General features: G+C 45.3%; 1 protein-coding gene across 5 annotated transcripts in view; it reads right to left on the bottom strand.

The window, feature by feature from the left end:
* CWF19L1 (CWF19 like cell cycle control factor 1) overlaps positions 1-18,568 on the bottom strand; it is a 46,794-nt gene that overhangs the window by 17,203 nt on the left and 11,023 nt on the right. For 4 of the 5 annotated variants that reach the window (XM_039508477.1, XM_039508479.1, XM_039508480.1 and 1 more), the window contains 4 exons: positions 16,925-17,043; positions 7,376-7,460; positions 6,360-6,500; positions 5,499-5,610 (listed from right to left, as the gene is read on the bottom strand). In XM_039508477.1, coding sequence (XP_039364411.1) covers positions 5,499-5,610; positions 6,360-6,500; positions 7,376-7,460; positions 16,925-17,043 — 457 coding nt within the window. Of the gene's footprint in view, positions 1-5,498; positions 5,611-6,359; positions 6,501-7,375; positions 7,461-8,510; positions 8,589-16,924; positions 17,044-18,568 lie in introns of those variants that run through there. The other variant, XM_039508481.1, reaches the window with a different exon arrangement.

Below are 18,568 nucleotides of genomic sequence, written 5' to 3'. Positions count from 1 at the left end.
ACAGCCATGCAGCAAAATCTCATAACTTTATACACACTAATGAGATGCATATTTTGACAGAACAATGGTTTTCAGCAGGTCATAACCTTTCCTATGAGATCTTACATTGCATGCTTTGAATGACATATCACAACCATATACGAATGCTGAATATGGGGGTTACACTGTGGTACTTTGAGGTACAGTATGTCACAGGGACATCTTTAAGAAACACAACCGAGGTGGAAACGTATCTTGTAGAATGCATGCTACAGAAAGACACCTTCATCTCGCCAGACTTAGCACTTCCCCCTCTGGTGGTGACAGGCCTGAGGTAAATCAGCCCCACTCCGGGCAGTATTTGTCTCCCCTCTCTGTGCTCCTTTCGTCATATTTTCAGGGTAGCCCTCGGGATTGGCCTAAGGGGTGAACCTCCACCAAACAAAAATCTAACAGTCTCACAAACACAAAAATAAAGGGGATACCTTTCCCTGCCTCCTCGCTGGGTTGTCCTGTGTGCCCTGGAGTGTCAGCCCTTTCCTAGCAGGCACTCAGGTTTGGCTGTTTCCCCTCTGGGAAGAAGCACAGCCTCTCACCCTGGAAAAGCTTATTTCCCTGCTGCCACTAGCCTGGCAGCAGCTTGTCTCTCTCTTCCCCCTTTCTCTCACCAGAGGAGGGGTTTTAAAAGATGTCAGGGAGCCCTTGAAAGGATTCAGGTGTTCCCAATTGACCTGAGGTAACCCCTTCTCAACTTGTAGAAAAAAGGGCCTTTTACATTCTAAGGCTGACATATCGGCCTTCCAGCACCCTCTTGCAGCCGTCCAGCCTGACTTTGTCACATATTCTCCCCGCTCTCAACACCACAGGGTTGGGCTACTTGGGTCGAAAAACAGTGCACCACTGACATGCCTCAGCGTTACCACGCTTGGTCTCTGACCTGTGTTGCACTCTGAAGTGGAAGGGTTGTAACAACAGGAACCACCTCGTTACCCTTACATTTCTTTCTTTGTTCCAGTGCACCCATTTCAGGGGGGCCTGGTCAGTGATGAGGGTAAATCTCCGTCCAAGTAGGCAGTATCAGAGGATTTCCGTGGCCCACTTTACCGTAAGGCATTCCTTCTCTACCATGGCATACTTTTGTTCTCTGGGTAGGAGCTTCCTGTTAAGAAACAGGACTGGGTGTTCTTCCTTTCCTAGCATTTGAGAAAGTACGGCTCCTAACCCAGCCTCAGAGGCATCGGTTTGTAGTATAAACTCCTTCTCAAAGTCTGGGGCTACTAGTACTGGGTTATTGCAGAGGCCAGTCCTCAGATCGGCAAAAGCTTCTTCAGTTGTGCCGGTCCATTTCAATATTGCTGGGCCCCAAGCCTTTATCAGATCTGTCAACGGGTATGCTAGGTAGCAAAGTGGGGAATGAATCGCCTGTAGTATCCAACTATCCCCAGGAATGCTCTGACCGGTGTCTTCCAGATTGGTCAGGCATCTTTGTATCACCTCTAACTTGTTCAGTTGGGGGCAGGCTTTACAATGCCCCTCCCTATGATGTACCTGAGTTATTTGGTTTCTGATAGCCCTATTGCACATTTGGGGGTGAAACCTGCCTTCCTCAGTGTCCAGTACTGCTTGCATCTTTTCTAGGTGCATCTCCCAGTCTGGGCTATGTATGATGACATCAGCGAGGTAAGCGGCTGCATACTTGCCATGTGGACGTAACAGCTTATCTATGAGCTGCTGGAAAGTCGCAGGAGCCCCATGTAACCCAAAAGGGAGGACATGTACTGGTACAATCCTTCTGGTGTAGAAAAAGCAGCCTTCTCTTTGGCTTCCTTGGCCAGAGGGATGTGCCAATAACCCTTGGTCAGGTCAAGGGTGGACAGGAATCGTGCTTTTCCCAATCACTCAATTAGCTCGTCTATCCGAAGTATACGGTAAGCATCGAACCGCGACACCTCGTTTTATTTTCAGAAGTCATTGCAGAATCTCATGCTGCCATCTGGGTTAGGTACCAGGACACCCTTAGGAATGCCATCTTAATAGATAGGTGTAATAGGGAGCAATTAGCCACAGGCTCAAAGGGTTATCTGGTCAGGGTTCTAAAACTAGATTGAGGTCTCAGGCTGGAGTGGGTGGTCTAACATGCAGGAAGAGGATTCCCATGCCTTTAATGAATCTGCATGTTGTTGCATGGTCAAACACTGAGTATCTGTCCATGGGATGGTAGAAGGCCGTTATAGTCACTAGATGAACTTTAAGTGAGCTAAGAGAAACCCTGGACCATTTGAGGTCTCGAGAATATAGTCCAGAATCAATGGGAGGGAGGAAGATGACAGGTCCAATTGCTTGGAATCACACCAAACTTGGAATTGTTTTCACTTTTGAAGGAGGGCATGATGAGTTGCTGATTTCCTACTGTGCAGTAACACAGGGATAGCTCAGTGGTTTGAGCATTGTCCTGCTAAACCCAGGATTGTGAGTTCAATCCTTGAGGGGGCCACTTAGGGATCTGGGACAAAAATCTGTCTGGGGATCGGTCCTGCTTTGAGCAGGGGGTTGGACTAGATGACCTCCTGAGGTCCCTTCCAATCCTGATAGTCTATGAGTCTTTTACCCACTCAGAGCATTCACTCTGTAGGTGTTGGAACCAAAAAAGAGTCAGATTGAAGCCAGAGGATCCGCATGTTGGGGTGAAGGACCCTTCCGTTGTTCTAAGAGAGCAGATGAGGAAGGGGCAGAAGAGGAATCGGAGGACATACTGGAACCTAACTTGTCTCGGCCAGGAGGGGGCAATCAGAATAATCTTCTCTCTCTCTCTCTCCCCAACAAGACCCTGAATAACAGAGGACACGGAAGAAAGGTGTACAGTAGGTCCCTGCTCCATAGGAAGATCAGGGTGTCCCCCAGGGACTGTCTCCTCAATCCAGCTCTGGAGCAATAGCAAGGACTTTTCCTGTTCCGGTAAGTGCCAAAAAGGTCTATTGTCAGGGTCCCTTATAGGCTGAATATATTGTGAAGCATTGCAAGGTTCGTTTCCCATTTGTGATCATGGGAGAAGTTTCAACTAGGGCGGTCAGCTGTCACATTCTGTATCCATGGTGCCTAAGATGAGCACCAATTAAAAAGCTGTAGTGCTTCCACACAAAGGGAGGGTGATCTGGCACCCACTTGATGTAGAACATGCAGGTCACACTGTCTGTCATGACCTTTGTGTGAGTATCCCGGATGAATTGGAGAAAGCGTATACAGATATTTCTGACAGCTCTTAGCGCCAAGAGATTGAGGTGGAGGACTGCTTCTGAGGGAGACTGCTTGCCCTGGACCTTGTGGTTGTTCAGATGGGCTCCCCAGCCTATCAGGGAGGCGTCTGTTGTTAGGGTCAGCATTGGTGGAGGTTTGACCCCGGAGGGCATCAACAGGGGCTTGTCTAACCCATCCCTGTACAGGGAGTAGACAGATTTGAACCACATCTGCAGACATCTCATGAATAGCCAGGCATTTAGCGTCATGAATGTGCATGCCACCATGTGCCCAGGAGCTGGAAGCAATTCCTGGCCATTTGTGGGCCAGTCTGGACTGTCTCTATGAGGCTCCACAGGGTGCTGAATTCATGCAAGAGGAGGAATGCTCTCACCTACACCAAGTCCAGTTCAACCCCAGAGAAGCAAGCCATCCAGGAATGGGTAGATGACAATACCCAACATTCGTAGGTGTGCCACTACAATGGCAAGGACCTTGGAGACCATCCTGGGTGCGGCTGAAAGGGAGCACCCTGTATTGGATAATGGTTTTGCCCACAGGTGAACCGAAGAAATCTCCTGTGAGATGGTCAGATGGAAATATGTAAGTAGGCATCCTATAGGTCAAGGGCCAAAAACCAATCTCCTTGCTCCAGAGATAGAATAGCTGCTAGAGTGACCATCTTGAACTTCTGAGCCTTCACATATCTGTTTAGTGCCTGTAGATCTAGTATGGGCCTCCAACTTCCCTTTGACTTGGGTATCAGGAAATACCTGGAGTAAAAAAACGATGCCCCTGAGGTGAGTGGGGACTGATTCTATGGCCCCTAGGTGGAGCAGGTGATCTATTTCCTGAGGCAACAGTGTCTCGTGAAAAGGGTCCCTGAAGAGGATGGGGAGGGAGGATGGGTGGGGAGGAGGGACGTGAAGCGGATGGAGTAGCCCTTTGAAACAATCTCCAAAACCCACTTTTTGGAGGTGTTGTTCTTCCAGTTCCTTAAGAAATGAGTCAGGCAACTACCAAATGGGCACAGAAGCACCGTATCGGGCAGCTGATCGCATTGCAAGAAGTGGTCATTCGGGGCCTCAACCAAGGAGTCAAAATTGGTGTTTAGAAGACGAGGGTTGAGAGATCGAGGGAAGTTGATGACTTCCTCCTCTGGATCCGGGGTCTCTTGCGCTGTGGTTCATAGTAGTGCTGTGATGGAGGGAACTGGGGTAATCAGGATCTGTGAGGTGGTTGTGATGTAAATTTCCTCTTCTGCCTTGGTGTATAGATATCCAGGGAGCATAGCATGATCCTCAAGTCTTTCAGGGTGTGGAGCGACATGGCGGTCTTGTCAGTGAATAGTTTGGGCCCTTTGAACAGGAGATCTTCAACCACTGCATGCACCTCTCTGGGCAACCATGAGAGGTGTGACCAGGATGCCCGACTCATTACCACCGCCATCAAGACTGAGCAGGCTGCTGCGTCAGCCACATCCACTGCAGTCTGTAGCGCTGTTCTTGCTAGTAATTGTCCCTGTGTGATGATGGCCTGAAATTGTTCTTTTTGTGCTTCCAGTAAGTGGTCAATAGAAGTACTCAGTTTTCAATAGTTCATGAAAACATATTTGGCCATTAGGGCCTCATGTGAGGCCCTGAATTGCAGTGTCACAGATAAGTATGCCTTTTGTCCAAGGAAGTCTAGCGTCTTCCAGTGTCTATGTAAGGGGTGGATCTGGAGTAATACTGCTTTCCCTGAGCATTGACTGCATCCACCACGACATAGTTTGGCTGAAGATGGGTGAAGAGGGGAACGCAATACTTTTTATCGGCCCTTTTGGATGTTGATACAACAGAGGCTGGTGTCTGCCATATGACCTTAGCTGGGGCCAGAGGAACCTCGGTGACTGGAATGGCGATTCTAGAAGAGGAGGAAGCGTGTAATATCTCCAATAGTTTATGCTAACCTATGACGCAGTGAAGAAGACAACGGAACTGCTATACTTTCCGTTCAAGGCCAAAGGCAGTCGAGAAGCAATTGAGGGTGGTTTGCTCACACAGCGCTACATAGCCTTGAAACAGACCACGAGGGAGGAAGAGCACATGTGGGGGCCGGACGGACAATGCTATCTATAATCTGCGATTAGAGACGCAAGGACGCAGACACACCTACAGCGATGCACCCATAGGGACACTACTCAAAGAACAACAACTACTACTACTCAGGAATATTTTGCTCTCTTATTTTTCTAGGGTAGCTTCCAGGGAGTTCACCAAAAGCACCAATGGCCAGGTACTCACGGATTTTCTTAGGCTGCTTGAGCTGGGAATGCTGTCCTCCCTTTCCATCTGATGGCCGCTTCTTTCCATGCTGTTTGCTCAAATCAAAGAAAAACTGACAAGCTGGTTCTTCCTGGTCAGAAAAATAAAACCAAAGTCAATTGTGCTCTGTCTATATGATGAAGCCCCACCTAATATACAAAGAGATCCTTCTGAAAAAGCTGTTTGTTACTCAGCAGATAAGTGACATAATGGTTTGATCTTCTCTCCCACTAATACAATGAAGTCCATCTGCCTAGTAACCATATCCCCAGGCTGGGAGACTTGTCTAAAACAGTTATCCCGTTCCCTATTTCAGCGGCCCCTCTTACTTTCAGAGCGGCTGTGTTTTATGAAATATTCAGAAGGCACAGAAGCACTTATGGGAGAAGGAAAGAAAGGGTGCATGGGGGAAATGGAACTGGTGGAGTGCAGGGCTGCACTGACAATTTACCAGGACTCTAAGGGCTATATTCTAACTGACAGAAACCAGGCCAACCGCAGTCACTCCAGCTTCACTGTGGAGCCTGCCCTACATGGGCCCAGTATGCAAAGAAGCCCATGGAAAATAGGTCCCAACAAGCAGCCTAGTCACTCACACTGATTTGGAGCATGGCCTGCAGTATCTACACACCGTTAAAGGTAGGCAGCAACTATGTGCTACACTACAGAATACCACAGGCCACAATGAGGCTGTTCCTGAGATTGTGCATCACCCCAAACCATCCCTCAGACATTCAAAGCACTTTGGACAGAAACACTCAAAGGTAACAAACCCAAGCGCTGTTTTATGCTGCAGAAGAAAGCAGCAGCTCACTCACACAAAGGCTGAACATATTGTACCTCTGCACCTGAGAGCATCTTTGGCTTATGTGCTTCTTTCCCGGATTTCTGATATGGGTTTTCAGTGACATCTTGTGGCTGTTTCACTAGCTCTGCAGGGTCCATTGAGCGCATTGGGAGAATACTAAATGCATAGAGATACTGGAGAAAACAAAAATGATTCAGCAACCCAAAAGGCACTGAAAAGGAACAACTAGCTTCACAACAAGAATTCAGTTCATTTTACATTTCCATTTTTAGAACCTTTTTGAAAAGCAGCAGCAGATCTGGAAGTAGTGCCCATTAAATGGATTAGAGAAAATAACAGGGAAAAGTGATAAATCTCGTTCTTCTATTATTCTGATGACACTTGTTCACAATTCTGCCCCTCGCTCCCCTAAATCTTTCCCTCCCTAAGGTTCCTTGGACCCCAGGTCCCAACACCTCCAAAAGCCCGACTGCCCTGCCCGTGTCCTCCCAGGCAGCCGTGGTGGCAGCAGCTGGGGAGCCTGAGAGGAGGACTGGTCCCCGGGCAGGCGGGGGAGACTCCAAGGTGAAGAGGTGTTGGCCCCGGCGCAGCCCAAGCACCGGAGACTGACAGGTACCTGCCCCTGCCCGATCCTGGCACCACCTGCCCCCCAGCCCAGTGAGTGTTACCTGCCCCACCAGCCTCAATGCCCTGCCCCATACTGTCAGCAGGCCTGACAAACTCACTGCACCCCACATGCGTCTTACAGGGCACTTACCCACAAAGACGAATGTGGAAGGGATCTACACAAGGCTGGCAACTTGTCAAGAGTGGGAATGTTTTCTTTGTTTTTAACCTCATCTACCAAACATTATGGGGTATTACTTGAGTGATGAGATTCCAACTTTGCTCTGTTGCAAGTCTGTATGTAACTGTGACATCAGAAAGGCCCCATCATTCAATGTGTGACCCCAGCCATACTCTAAAAATAAATTAGATGTCCAAAGTCATGCTTGTTTCCACAATATCTATATCTGATAGAAGAAAATAATCAAGCATTCGCCATTACCTTTTTCTTGCTTGTATTGCCAACGTTGGCAAGAGCTATAAATCTGCTCACATGCTGTGCATTCTCCTGTAGGACCACATGGTTTCTTTGGAAAAACAAACATTTTAAAGGTATTTTTGACAAAGTTATTACAGCAGAAGCTACTGTTTGCAGATCACTACCGCTAAGAACTAGTACTCCCGGGGGAACACTGCGCACGCGCAGAATTTATGTCCCCTGCAGGATTTATTCACTTCCCTGCAGAAAAATGACTTTCTGATGGGGAAGCAAAGGGAAGCCACAAGAGCGGTCATGCAACCCTTCCCAGCAGCGTGTTTCAGATTTACCAGAGAGGTAAATCACTGTGGGGCAGGAGGCGGGACTGGGGAAGACCCAGCTGGTGGCTCCTACCCTGTGCCGGGCTCAGCTGCTAGTCCTGGCTGGGCTGGGGGAGGACAGGACTTTCTCTTTCCCAGCACAGCATCCGGGGTGGGTAAGACCCACTCTCATATTTCTCCCCTGGCTGCAGGAAGCACAGAAACTCCACCACACACACACACACACATACTTCCTGTACCCATTGCTTCTCAACTACAGGGGGAGGGATCTGCTCCCCCATCCACCCAACCTCCGTGCAGCCAGACCCCCTCATACCCAGACCCTCCTGCCGAGCCTCATCCCCACCCCCTGCACTCAGAAACCCTCTGACGAGCTCCACTCCCCTTGTACCTGGACCACCCCGATGAGCCACCCACACTGGGATCCCCACCCCACCAGCATCTGGATCCCCCACTGATCCCCATAGACCTCCCACCAAGCTCTATCCCCCCCACACACACTCAGACCCCCCTGTGCAGAGCCCTATCTTCACCTGGACTCCCCTGCAGAGTCCCATTACCATTACACTCAGAACCCTCCCAACAAGCCCCTGTGCATCCAGATCCCCCCCACACTCAGATCCCCCACTGAGCCACCCACACGCAGATTGCCCCACACAGAACCCTCAACCCACACATGGATCCCCCCACAGTAAGCTCTTCCACACTTGGATTCTGCCTTGCTGAGCCTGCCTGCCCCACGCAGAGGGGCAGGGCCCTGGGGTGTTTCTGGGGCAGGCTGGGTCCTTGTGCCGTGTCAGGGTTGGGTGCAGCCTCACCGCTGAGTCCGTGTCCCGGGGGGAGCTGAACAGTGATCTCCCACCTCCGTGCAGCCAGGGGCCTGTGCTCCCCAAGGCCCTGCTGGAGCCGCCACATTTATTTGACAAATAAAATTTGCAAAATTTTAAAATATTGTGTGCAGAATTTTTTATTTTTTGGCACAGAATGCCCTCAGGAGTAAACCAGCCAGGGAATCAAATATACAGCCTGTTGTAACTTGTTGCTGGATTTTCTTCAAAGTAAGTTGCCTGAGTAATGGCATAAAGATGTGGGTAATGTGGAGCTCAATTCTACAGAGTACTGAGCATTTTCACTCTGATCCAACAAAGTACTTATGCTTGTGCTTAACGTTAAGCATACAAGTACTCCCAGTGGTATCAATGAAATTACTCACATCGTTAAAATTAAGCACATTTTTAAATGCTTTGCTGGATTAGGGCCAAAATGCTTAGCACGCTCCAGAATTAAACCTGAGTCCACCGATGAGAAGTTCTGATGGCAGTAGCTTATCAGACCTGAAAATTTTAATAAAAGCCACTTTTGAATGCAGAGAAAAAGGATATTTAAGTATTTTAAAACCTACAACTTGAGGATGCTTCCTGCTGGTTTGGCAATAACTCAATCCTGGGCCAACACATCGTCCTTAGACTTTGCTTCATTTTTATTTACAGGTCCAATTATTACACTGGAGACAGAAAACAGCCTCAAATATTGTTTCATTATTAATTATAACTATTAAAACAATTCTCTGACTCAGGGTTTCTGTAATGGTTCATAGATTCTAAGGCCAGGAAGGCCCATTATGATCATCTAGTCTGACGTCCTGTGTAACACAGGCCACAGAAAAACACCCAATCTTGATTTAAAAATTTTCATTGATGGAGAATACACCACAACCCTGGATAAATTGTTCCAGTGGTTAGTTACTCTCACCATTAAAAATGTATGACTTATTTCCAGTCTGAATTTGTTTAGCTTCAGCTTTCATAGAATCACAGAATCTCAGGGTTGGAAGGGACCTCAGGAGGTCATCTAGTCCAACCCCATGCTCAAAGCTTTCAGCCATTGCATCAAGTTATACTGTTGTCTGCTAGATTGAAAAACTCATTATTAAAAATTTGTTCCCCTGGTAGGTACTTATAGACTATAATCAAGTCACCCCTTAAATTTCTCTTTGTTAAGCTAAATGAACTGAGCTCCTTGAGTCGATCACTATCAGGAATGTTTTCTTGAAGGGCCAAAATCCCAATAATACATATGTAAGATCTTGACCACAGTCTCTGTTAAGAATCTTTCACATAGACCCAAATTCCACCGCTTGGTCTGAGGCATAAGGCCGAGTTAACAATGGACAACACATGGCTGAAGAAAGCTGGGATAATCAGGAGATGACCTTGTTTGTTTTAACTATACATAAAATAAGCTGAGAGCATCACTCCAGGTGGAGAGCAGTAATTGGGAGGCTTATCACGAGTTATAGGCACATAACTCACTAACAGAAGCCTTAAAGTCTGCTCCCTGGTTCATGAAGAGATAACGGTACATACTCCCCGAATGCCTACCAGGGTTCAGGGAGAGGCCTAACATGATAGCATGAGTTATGGCATCCTCCCTTACAGATGCCAATCCTAGTTCGCAGAAACGCAGTTGTAAACCATACATGATTGTCACTGCTGCTTACTGTTCTTTTTGTTTAAACCCTGTGGGCCATGCTGTCTGGAAAGAGCGCCGTCATTTCTATGGACCTGAAATCAGGATTCAACTTACACGTTGCAAGAGGAGAATTTTGAGGGACAACACCTGTGTACTAGCAAACATGTTAACCTGAGCTATGGGTGGAGCCATTATGTAATGTTTTAGACTATTGGCTTATTGTGCTAATTTTGTCTTGCTGCTAGAACCTATCCAGGGGCTCGGGAACTCCCACCCCATCGCTTCTCTCCGCCCACTGGCACCCTATATAATCTATTGTAATCAATTGTTTAGCAGTGTCTCACTGAGCCTAATAAGCAAAGGGACACTGGGCCAGCGCTGTGCGTAATAAACCTCATGCTTCTGTTCCTTCATTTCTAATCCTTTAATCACTCTTCTGGCTATTCTCTGAACCCTCGGCAATTTATCCACATCCTTCTTGAATTGTGGGCACCAAAACTGGACACAGAATTCCAGTAGTGGTAGCGCCAGTGCCAAATACAGAGGTAAAATAACCTCTCTACTCCTACTTGAGATTCCCCAATTAATGTATCCCAGGATTTCATTCGTTCTTTTGGACACAACATCACATCAGGAGCTCATCTTCAGGTGATCGTCTCCCACAACCCCCAAATCATTTTCAGAGTCCTTGCTTGCAAGGACAGAGTCCTCCATCCTGCAAGCATGGCCTATGTTTTTTGTTCCTAGATGACAGGATGGCATGCATAGTAAAATACATATTGTTTCCTTGGGCCCTGTTTACCAAGCAATCTAGATTGCTCTGAATCAGAGATCTGCCCTCTTCATTACGTGCCACTCCACCAATTTCTGTGCCATCCGCAAACTTTATCAGTGATGATTTTATGTTTTCTTCCAGGTCACTGATAAAATGTTAAATAGCATAGGGCCAAAAACCAATCTCTAGGGACCCTGCTGCACACAGACATGCTGTGATGACTGTTCCCCATTTACTGTTACATTCTGAAATCTTATCAGTTAGCCAGTTTTTAATCCCTTTAACATGTGCCATATTAATTTTATATCATTCTAATTTTTTTAAATCAAAAGGTAGTGCAGTACCAAGTCAAACACCTTAGAGAAGTGTAAGAGTATGATATCAACACTATTATTATACATTTGGTTGCTAAAGATATCTAAAAAGATAGTTAATTTGATAGGATCTATCCTCCAAAAACCCATATTGATTTGCTTTAATTACATTACCCTCATTTAATTCTTTATTAATCAAGCCCTGTATTGGCCGTTCTATTATCTTGCCCAGGATTGATGTCAAACTAACAGACCATTACCCTTTTCAAAAGTTACACATTAGCTTTATTTCAGTCTTCTGGAACTATCCCAGTGCTCTTAGACACATTGAAAATCAACATTAATAGTCCAGCGAGCCCTTCAGTCAGCTCTTTTAAAGCTCTTGGATGGAAGTGATCTGGATCTGCTGACTGAAAAAATGCCTGATTTTAGTAGCTTCTGTTTAACAGACTCCAGAAGTACTAGTGGAATGCAAAGAGTGTTACAATCACATAAAATGGGACTATATCACGTGTTCCCTAAATACATTCAAAAATAAAACAAAGTAAATTTTAGAGCCTGCAAGTCCAGTCAGTTCTACTCCTTGTTCGGCCAATCGCTCAGACGAACAAGTTTGTTTACGTTTGCAGGAGATAATGCTGCCCACTTCTTGTTTACAAAGTCATCCGAAAGTGAGACCAGGCGTTCTCATGGCACTGCTGTAACTGGCGTCGCAAGGTATTTACATGCCAGATGAGCTAAAGAGTCATATGTCCCTTTGTCATAAACAGATAGTTAAGGGTTAATGTCTCTTTTACCTGCAAAGGGTTAAGAAGCTCAGTAAACCTGGCTGACACCTGACCAGAGGACCAATAGGGGGATAAGATACTTTCAAATCTTGGTGGAGGGAAGTCTTTCTTTTGTGCTCTTTGTTTGGGGGTTGTTCGTTCTCGGAACTGAGAGGGACCAGACATCAATCCAGGCTCTCCAAATCTTTCTGAATCAGTCTCTTATGTTTCAAACTTGTAAGTAGCACAGGCAAGGCGTGTTAGTCTTATGTTTGTTCTCTCAATCTGTAAATGTTCCTTTTTGCTGAAGGATTTTTACCTCTGCTGTAACTGTGAACCTGAGGCTAGAGGGGGTTTTCCTCTGGGCTATATGAATCTAAGTACCCTGTAAAGCATTTTCCATCCTGATTTTACAGAGATAATTTTTACCTTTTCTTCCTTTAATTAAAAGCTTTCTTTTTTAAGAACCTGATTGATTTTTCTTTGTTTTAAGATCCAAGAGGATTGGGTCTGAACTCACCAGGGATTGGTGAGGGGCGATGGTTAATTTCTCCTTGTTTTAAGATCCAAGGGGTTTGGATCTGTGTTCCCCAGGGAAGGTTTTGGGGGGACAGAAAGTGTGCCAGACACTGATTACTGGCTGGTGGCAGTGTTACCAGGTCTAAGCTAGGAATTAAGCTTAGAAGGGTCCATGCAGGTCCCCACATCTGTACCCTAAAGTTCAGAGTGGGGGAGGAAACCTTGACACCCTTCATGCTTCAACCACCATTCCAGGGGACATGCGTCTATGCTTATGACTGATTCTGCTCGATAACAATGCAAAGCAGTGAGGACCGACGCATGTTCATTTTCATCATCTGAGTCTGATGCCACCAGCAGAAGGTTGATTTTCCTTTTTGGTGGTTTGGATTCTGTAGTTTCCGCATCACAGTGTTGCTCTTTTAAGACTTCTGAAAGCATGCTCCACACCTAGTCACTCTCAGATTTTGGAAGGTACTTCAGATTCTTAATCCTTGGGTCAAGTGCTGTAGCTATCTTTAGAAATCTCACATTGGTACCTTCTTTGTGTTTTGTCAAATCTGCAGTGAAAGTGTTCTTAAAAAGAACACATGCTGCGTCATTATCCGAGACTGCTATAACATTAAATATATGGCCTAATTTGGGTAAAACAGAGTAGGGGACATACAATTCTCCCCAAAAGAGTTCAGTGACAAATTTAATTGATGCATTTTTTTTTAAATAAGCGTCATCAGCATGGAAGCATGTCCTCTGGAATAGAGGCCGAAGCATGAAGGGGCATATGAATGTTTAGCATATCTAGCACATAAATACCTTGCAATGCTGGCTACAAAAGTGCCATGCAAATGCCAGTTCACTTTCTGGTGACATTGTAAATAAGAAGCGGGCAGTATTATCTCCTGTAAATGTAAACAAACTTGTTTGTCTTAGCGATTGGCTGAACAAGAAGTAGGACTGAGTGGACTTGTAGGCTCTGAAGTTTTACATTGATTTGTTTTTTAGTGCAGTTATGTAACAAAAAAAATCTACATTGGTAAGTTGCACTTTAACGACAAAGAGATTGCACTATAATACTTGTACAAGGTGAATTGAAAAATACTATTTCTTTTATCACTTTTACAGTGCAAATATTTGTAATCAAAATATATCCTTTGATTTCAATTACAACACAGAATACAATAAATATGAAAATGTAAAACAATCCAAAATATTTAATAAATTTCAATTGGTATTCTATTGTTTAACAGTGTAATTAAAAAAGTTGTGATTAATCACAGTTTTAATTGATCACGTACATTAACTGTGATTAATCGACAGTCCTAGTTATTTGCAATGTTTACAAAATCCAAGGACGTTTTAGTATTGGTAGCATGAGACCTCCAGCATATGTCACTCAAACGAAAGTCCTCCATGATTACACATTTATCTCTTCTCTTTGCACATTATAGATTGGTGCGTAAGGAAGCATCCTGCTCCATGTGTGAGCTGGCCTGTGGCAGAGACCAACTAGTACCCCATCTTGTTCTTTATCTATTAGAACATAGATCCACAAGCAATCAAGATAATTTTCTTCTACGTTATCAGTGACTCGGAAAAAGGTTATGCCATCCTCCCTCCCCGCCCAACACACCAACACACACACACACACATATCTTTTGCTTGCACGATCCTTCCCAAATAGGTTATAACCACTGGCTTTAACATTTCATAACATTTGTGACTCATCCAACCAGGTTTCATTTATATCGGTTAGATCAAATTTATCCTCATAAATGAGCAATCCCAGTTCCTCTTGTTTTGTTACTCAGGCTCCAAGAATTCAGAAAATTTCAAGAATTCAATTCCAAAATTTCTTCTCTTCATGTCATTTGGCTCCTTGCTTAATTTTGTTCTCAACATCTCAATTTTGTGCTAACTAAGCACTCATATCGTCCCTCTTTTTACCATCCCCTTTTAACATAAGAACAGCCGTACTGGGTCAGATCAAAGGTCCATCTAGCCCAGTACCCTGTCTATCGACAGTGGCCAATGCCAGATGCCCCAGAGGGAGTGGACCTAACAGGCAATGATCAAGTGATCTCTCTCCTGCCATCCATCTCCATCCTCTGACAAACAGAGGCTAGGGACACCATTCCTTACCCATCCTGGCTAATAGCCATCTATGGACTTAACCACCATAAATTTATTCAGATCTCTTTTAAACGCTGTTATAGTCCTAGCCTTCACAACCTCCTCAGGTAAGGAGTTCCACAAGTTGACTGTGCGCTGCGTGAAGAACAACTTCCTTTTATTTGTTTTAAACCTGCTGCCCACTAATTTCATTTGGTGACCCCTAGTTCTTGTATTATGGGAATAAGTAAATAACTTTTCCTTATCCACTTTCTCCACATCACTCATGATTTTATAGACCTCTATCATATCTCCCCTTAGTCCTAGCCTCTTTAATCTTTCCTCGTATGGGACCCTCTCCAAACCCCTAATCATTTTAGTTGCCCTTTTCTGAACCTTTTCTAGTGCCAGTGTATCTTTTTTTGAGATGAGGAGATCACATCTGTACGCAGTATTCGAGATGGATTTATATAAGGGCAATAATATATTCTAGTCTTATTCTCTATTCCCTTTTTAATGATTCCTAACATCCTATTTGCTATTTTGACCGCCTCTGCACACTGCATGGACATCTTCAGAGAACTAGCCACGATGACTCCAAGATCTTTTTCCTGCCTCGTTGTAGCTAAATTAGCCCCCATCATATTGTATGTATAGTTGAGGTTATTTTTTTCCAATGTGCATTACTTTACATTTATCCACAGTAATTTAGTTTAACTTCCTCCTGGCTACTTAGCCAGCCTGTCCTCCAGGAGGTGAAGGCTATACAAACTACACAGGCCTCTCCCCCCATAGAACATGGACCAACGTTCCACGGAACCAAAGCCCTCCTACCCAGCAATTTACATCCAGACTCTTCTGCCTTCCTTTGCACAAGGGACATGAAGGATCTCAAAGAAGATTGATTGGACATTCTTCTTCAGCATGCTTCGAGTTCACTGAGGTCATCTACTATCTCTGAGATGTATCCCAACACCATGCTGTTACTGCCAATTTGAACCATCACAAATGGATTCTTCCCCATAGACTTAAAAAGCTTATTCAATCTTAGATTAACATCTCATGTCTTGGCTCTGGAAAAGTAGCACACTCTCCGGTTGTCCTCCTGTCCCTTGCAGAATACTGTTTCAGTTCTTCTGAGTATTGAATCCCCAAAAAGGACTGTCTGTCTTCCTTGGAAAATTGGACACTCTTTGTGGGTAAGAAAAATCAAGCTTATGTGTGGGTGGCAGCTCGGCCCAACCTATATGTCCCATACATACAATCATAGATTAGGGTTGGAAGAGACCTCAGGAGGTCATCTAGTCCAATCCCCTGCTCAAAGCAGGATCCACACCAACAAAATCATCCCAGCCAGGGCTTTGTCAAGCTGGGCCTAAAAACCTCTAAGGATGGAGACTCCACCACCTCCCTAGGTAACCCAGTCCAGTGCTTCACCACCCTCCTAGTGAAATAGTTTTTCCTCATATCTAACCTAGACCTCCTGCACTGGAACTTGAGACCATTGCTCCTTGTTCTGTCATCTGCCACCACTTTGAACAGCCGAGCTCCATCCTCTTTGGAACCCCCCTTCAGGTAGTTGAAAACTGCTATCACATCTCCCCTCACTTTTCTCTTCTGCAGACTAAATAAGCCCAGTTCCCTCAGCCTCTCCTCGTAAGTCATATGCCCCAGCCCCCTAATCATTTTCATTGCCCTCTGCTGGACTCTCTCCAATTGGTCCACATCCTTTATGTAGAGGGGGGCCCAAAACTGGACGCAATACTCCAGACATGGCCTCACTAGTGCCAAATACATCTCTCCCTTCCCTTGGGCCTGCTGGAATTTGAAAGGTGTCTTTCATAGTTTCCACACTGAGGACCTGGTATTGATAGGAAACTTCTAGGTGTGTGGAATTCCTCCTGCTTCTCTTCCCTGTGGTGGCCAGTCTGCCTAACTTCATCTGTCTCCAACCATGTAGAATGCTGCCGTGACCGCTTGGTGAGGAAATGTGTTTTGTAAAATCCACAGTAGCAGTTATTCTATTTGTAACATAAGTTCATAGGGACGTATTGCTGACATTTATTATCAGCAATGGGTCAACTTCCTAGTGTAGATGGGGGTTATGGCCACAAAATATGCTTGAGATGAAGTCAGGGTGTACACTGGAATAAATTAAGGTACCTACAAGCTATAATGCGGCTTTAGCAAATTATAATTTTAGAACTGCTTCCCATACATGCTAGAAAACCAAACTTTCTTATAAAATAAGAGTGGTTTCTCAAGGTCCTACATACCTATAAGGAAGTCTTTCATAATAGGTCTTCTCCAATGCAGCAAAGTGATATCTTGGCTTCAGACTTGTGGCTAGACTAGATATTAACACCGAGCCACATCTCTGAGTATCCATTTCTCCCTATAAAAGGCAAATAAAGCATTAGTCTAAAATCCTCTGGGTTTGCAATGCAGAGAAAAATGGTTCAGCATAGAGTTTCTTTGTTCTGTGTATTTTAGAGATTTTGTGCTCTGCACCTCTGCTGAACAGCAGCACGTTCGAGCCAGAGTTCGAATTCTCCCATAGATGTTGCTTGCAGTGGGGCTTGAAAAGCTCAGCTATTGAGCCAGCTCTTCCCGCTACCAGAGATTGTACAAAGCAAAAGCTCTGGCACAGAGCTCAGAAGCCCTGGCAGTAGGTGGCTAGATATAATCCCCAGATACACACACTCTCCCATATCCCCCCTAGTTAGCTGCCCCCCGGCCCCTTCTTTCTCCCCCCACCTCAGCCCAGTTCTCCATTGGACACCCTCCATGAACAAACAAGAGACTGCATAATATCTGTGCTCCCCCTTCTTGTCCCCATCCATGAGAGCTCCCCAGCCCTCACCCCATGCCCTCCCCACCCCATGCCCTCCCCACTGCTACAAGCACTGGCCCAAAATAACCATCTAGGTAAGTCAAGCTGGGACTCTCCGCCAGCAAACCATTTGTGGAGCCACAGATTAAACATGCAAACCTTTAAAAACAGTCAAACTATTTCTTCAAACCTTGATTACTTTGTTAATATAAATGAGATTTTCAAATAGAACAAGTACAAAGTTTCTAGTTTTGGACTTTAAGTGTTCAGAGAGAAAAATGTGTGTTTAGAACATATGGGGGAAATTATTTTTCCCATGTTCACTTAACTCAAAAACTGAACATTTTTGCTCCAATTTTCATCCTCCACTTCCAACAGCCCCCATCACCACACCCCTTCTCTAGGCATCACCAACCATGACATTTCTCCTTCCAAAATATGTTTGAAAATGTTAAGAGCAACTGAAAATGGGAGCTTGACTGGAAATTGGAACTCAGCTTTATAGTGGATGCTTCCTGCGTTGACTACAGTGAACTGATGTGTAACAGAAAAGTCAGTAGTGCAGGAAAAAATGTGTTGACCTTCACTCAGGTAAGAGGTATATAAACTTCAGTAGCATCACAGGGTGACTAGCCCTATAAGAGTGTTTGTGTCCAGCCTCATCTGTGCCTAATTTACCACCCAGATCACTGGCCAGAGTCCAGAGACCATGTGATTGACAGCCAGGCCTGCTGGGACTTGCTTATAAAAGGCAGCCTGTGCTCAGTGAAAAGAAAGCTAGCAAGAGCAGCACTATGCTAGCAGGTTCTCCAGGAAGTGGGGCCTAGGAAAGGACCAACGGAAACTCCACTGACCTCCACACAGCAAAGAAGAGACCATGGGAGCAGGAGGTGCTGAGAGAGAGCAGAGCGAGACTCTCCAGAGGCAGCAGACTGACAAACAACAGGTCATGTAGGAAATGGCTGAGGGAAAGTGAATTAGGTGGTTAGGGCCAGAACCCAGAGCAGACAAGTCCTACGTATGGGTGGTGGGTATATAGTCCTGCACGGACGACAAAAAGTCAAAAGTGCCCTAAGAAGGGTAAGGG

This window comes from Mauremys reevesii, linkage group 20, assembly GCF_016161935.1.
Source record: "Mauremys reevesii isolate NIE-2019 linkage group 20, ASM1616193v1, whole genome shotgun sequence".
Taxonomy (NCBI): Eukaryota; Metazoa; Chordata; order Testudines; family Geoemydidae; genus Mauremys; species Mauremys reevesii.
The sequence above is the reverse complement of the archived record's forward strand: the minus strand, read 5'-3'. Positions and strand labels throughout refer to the sequence as shown.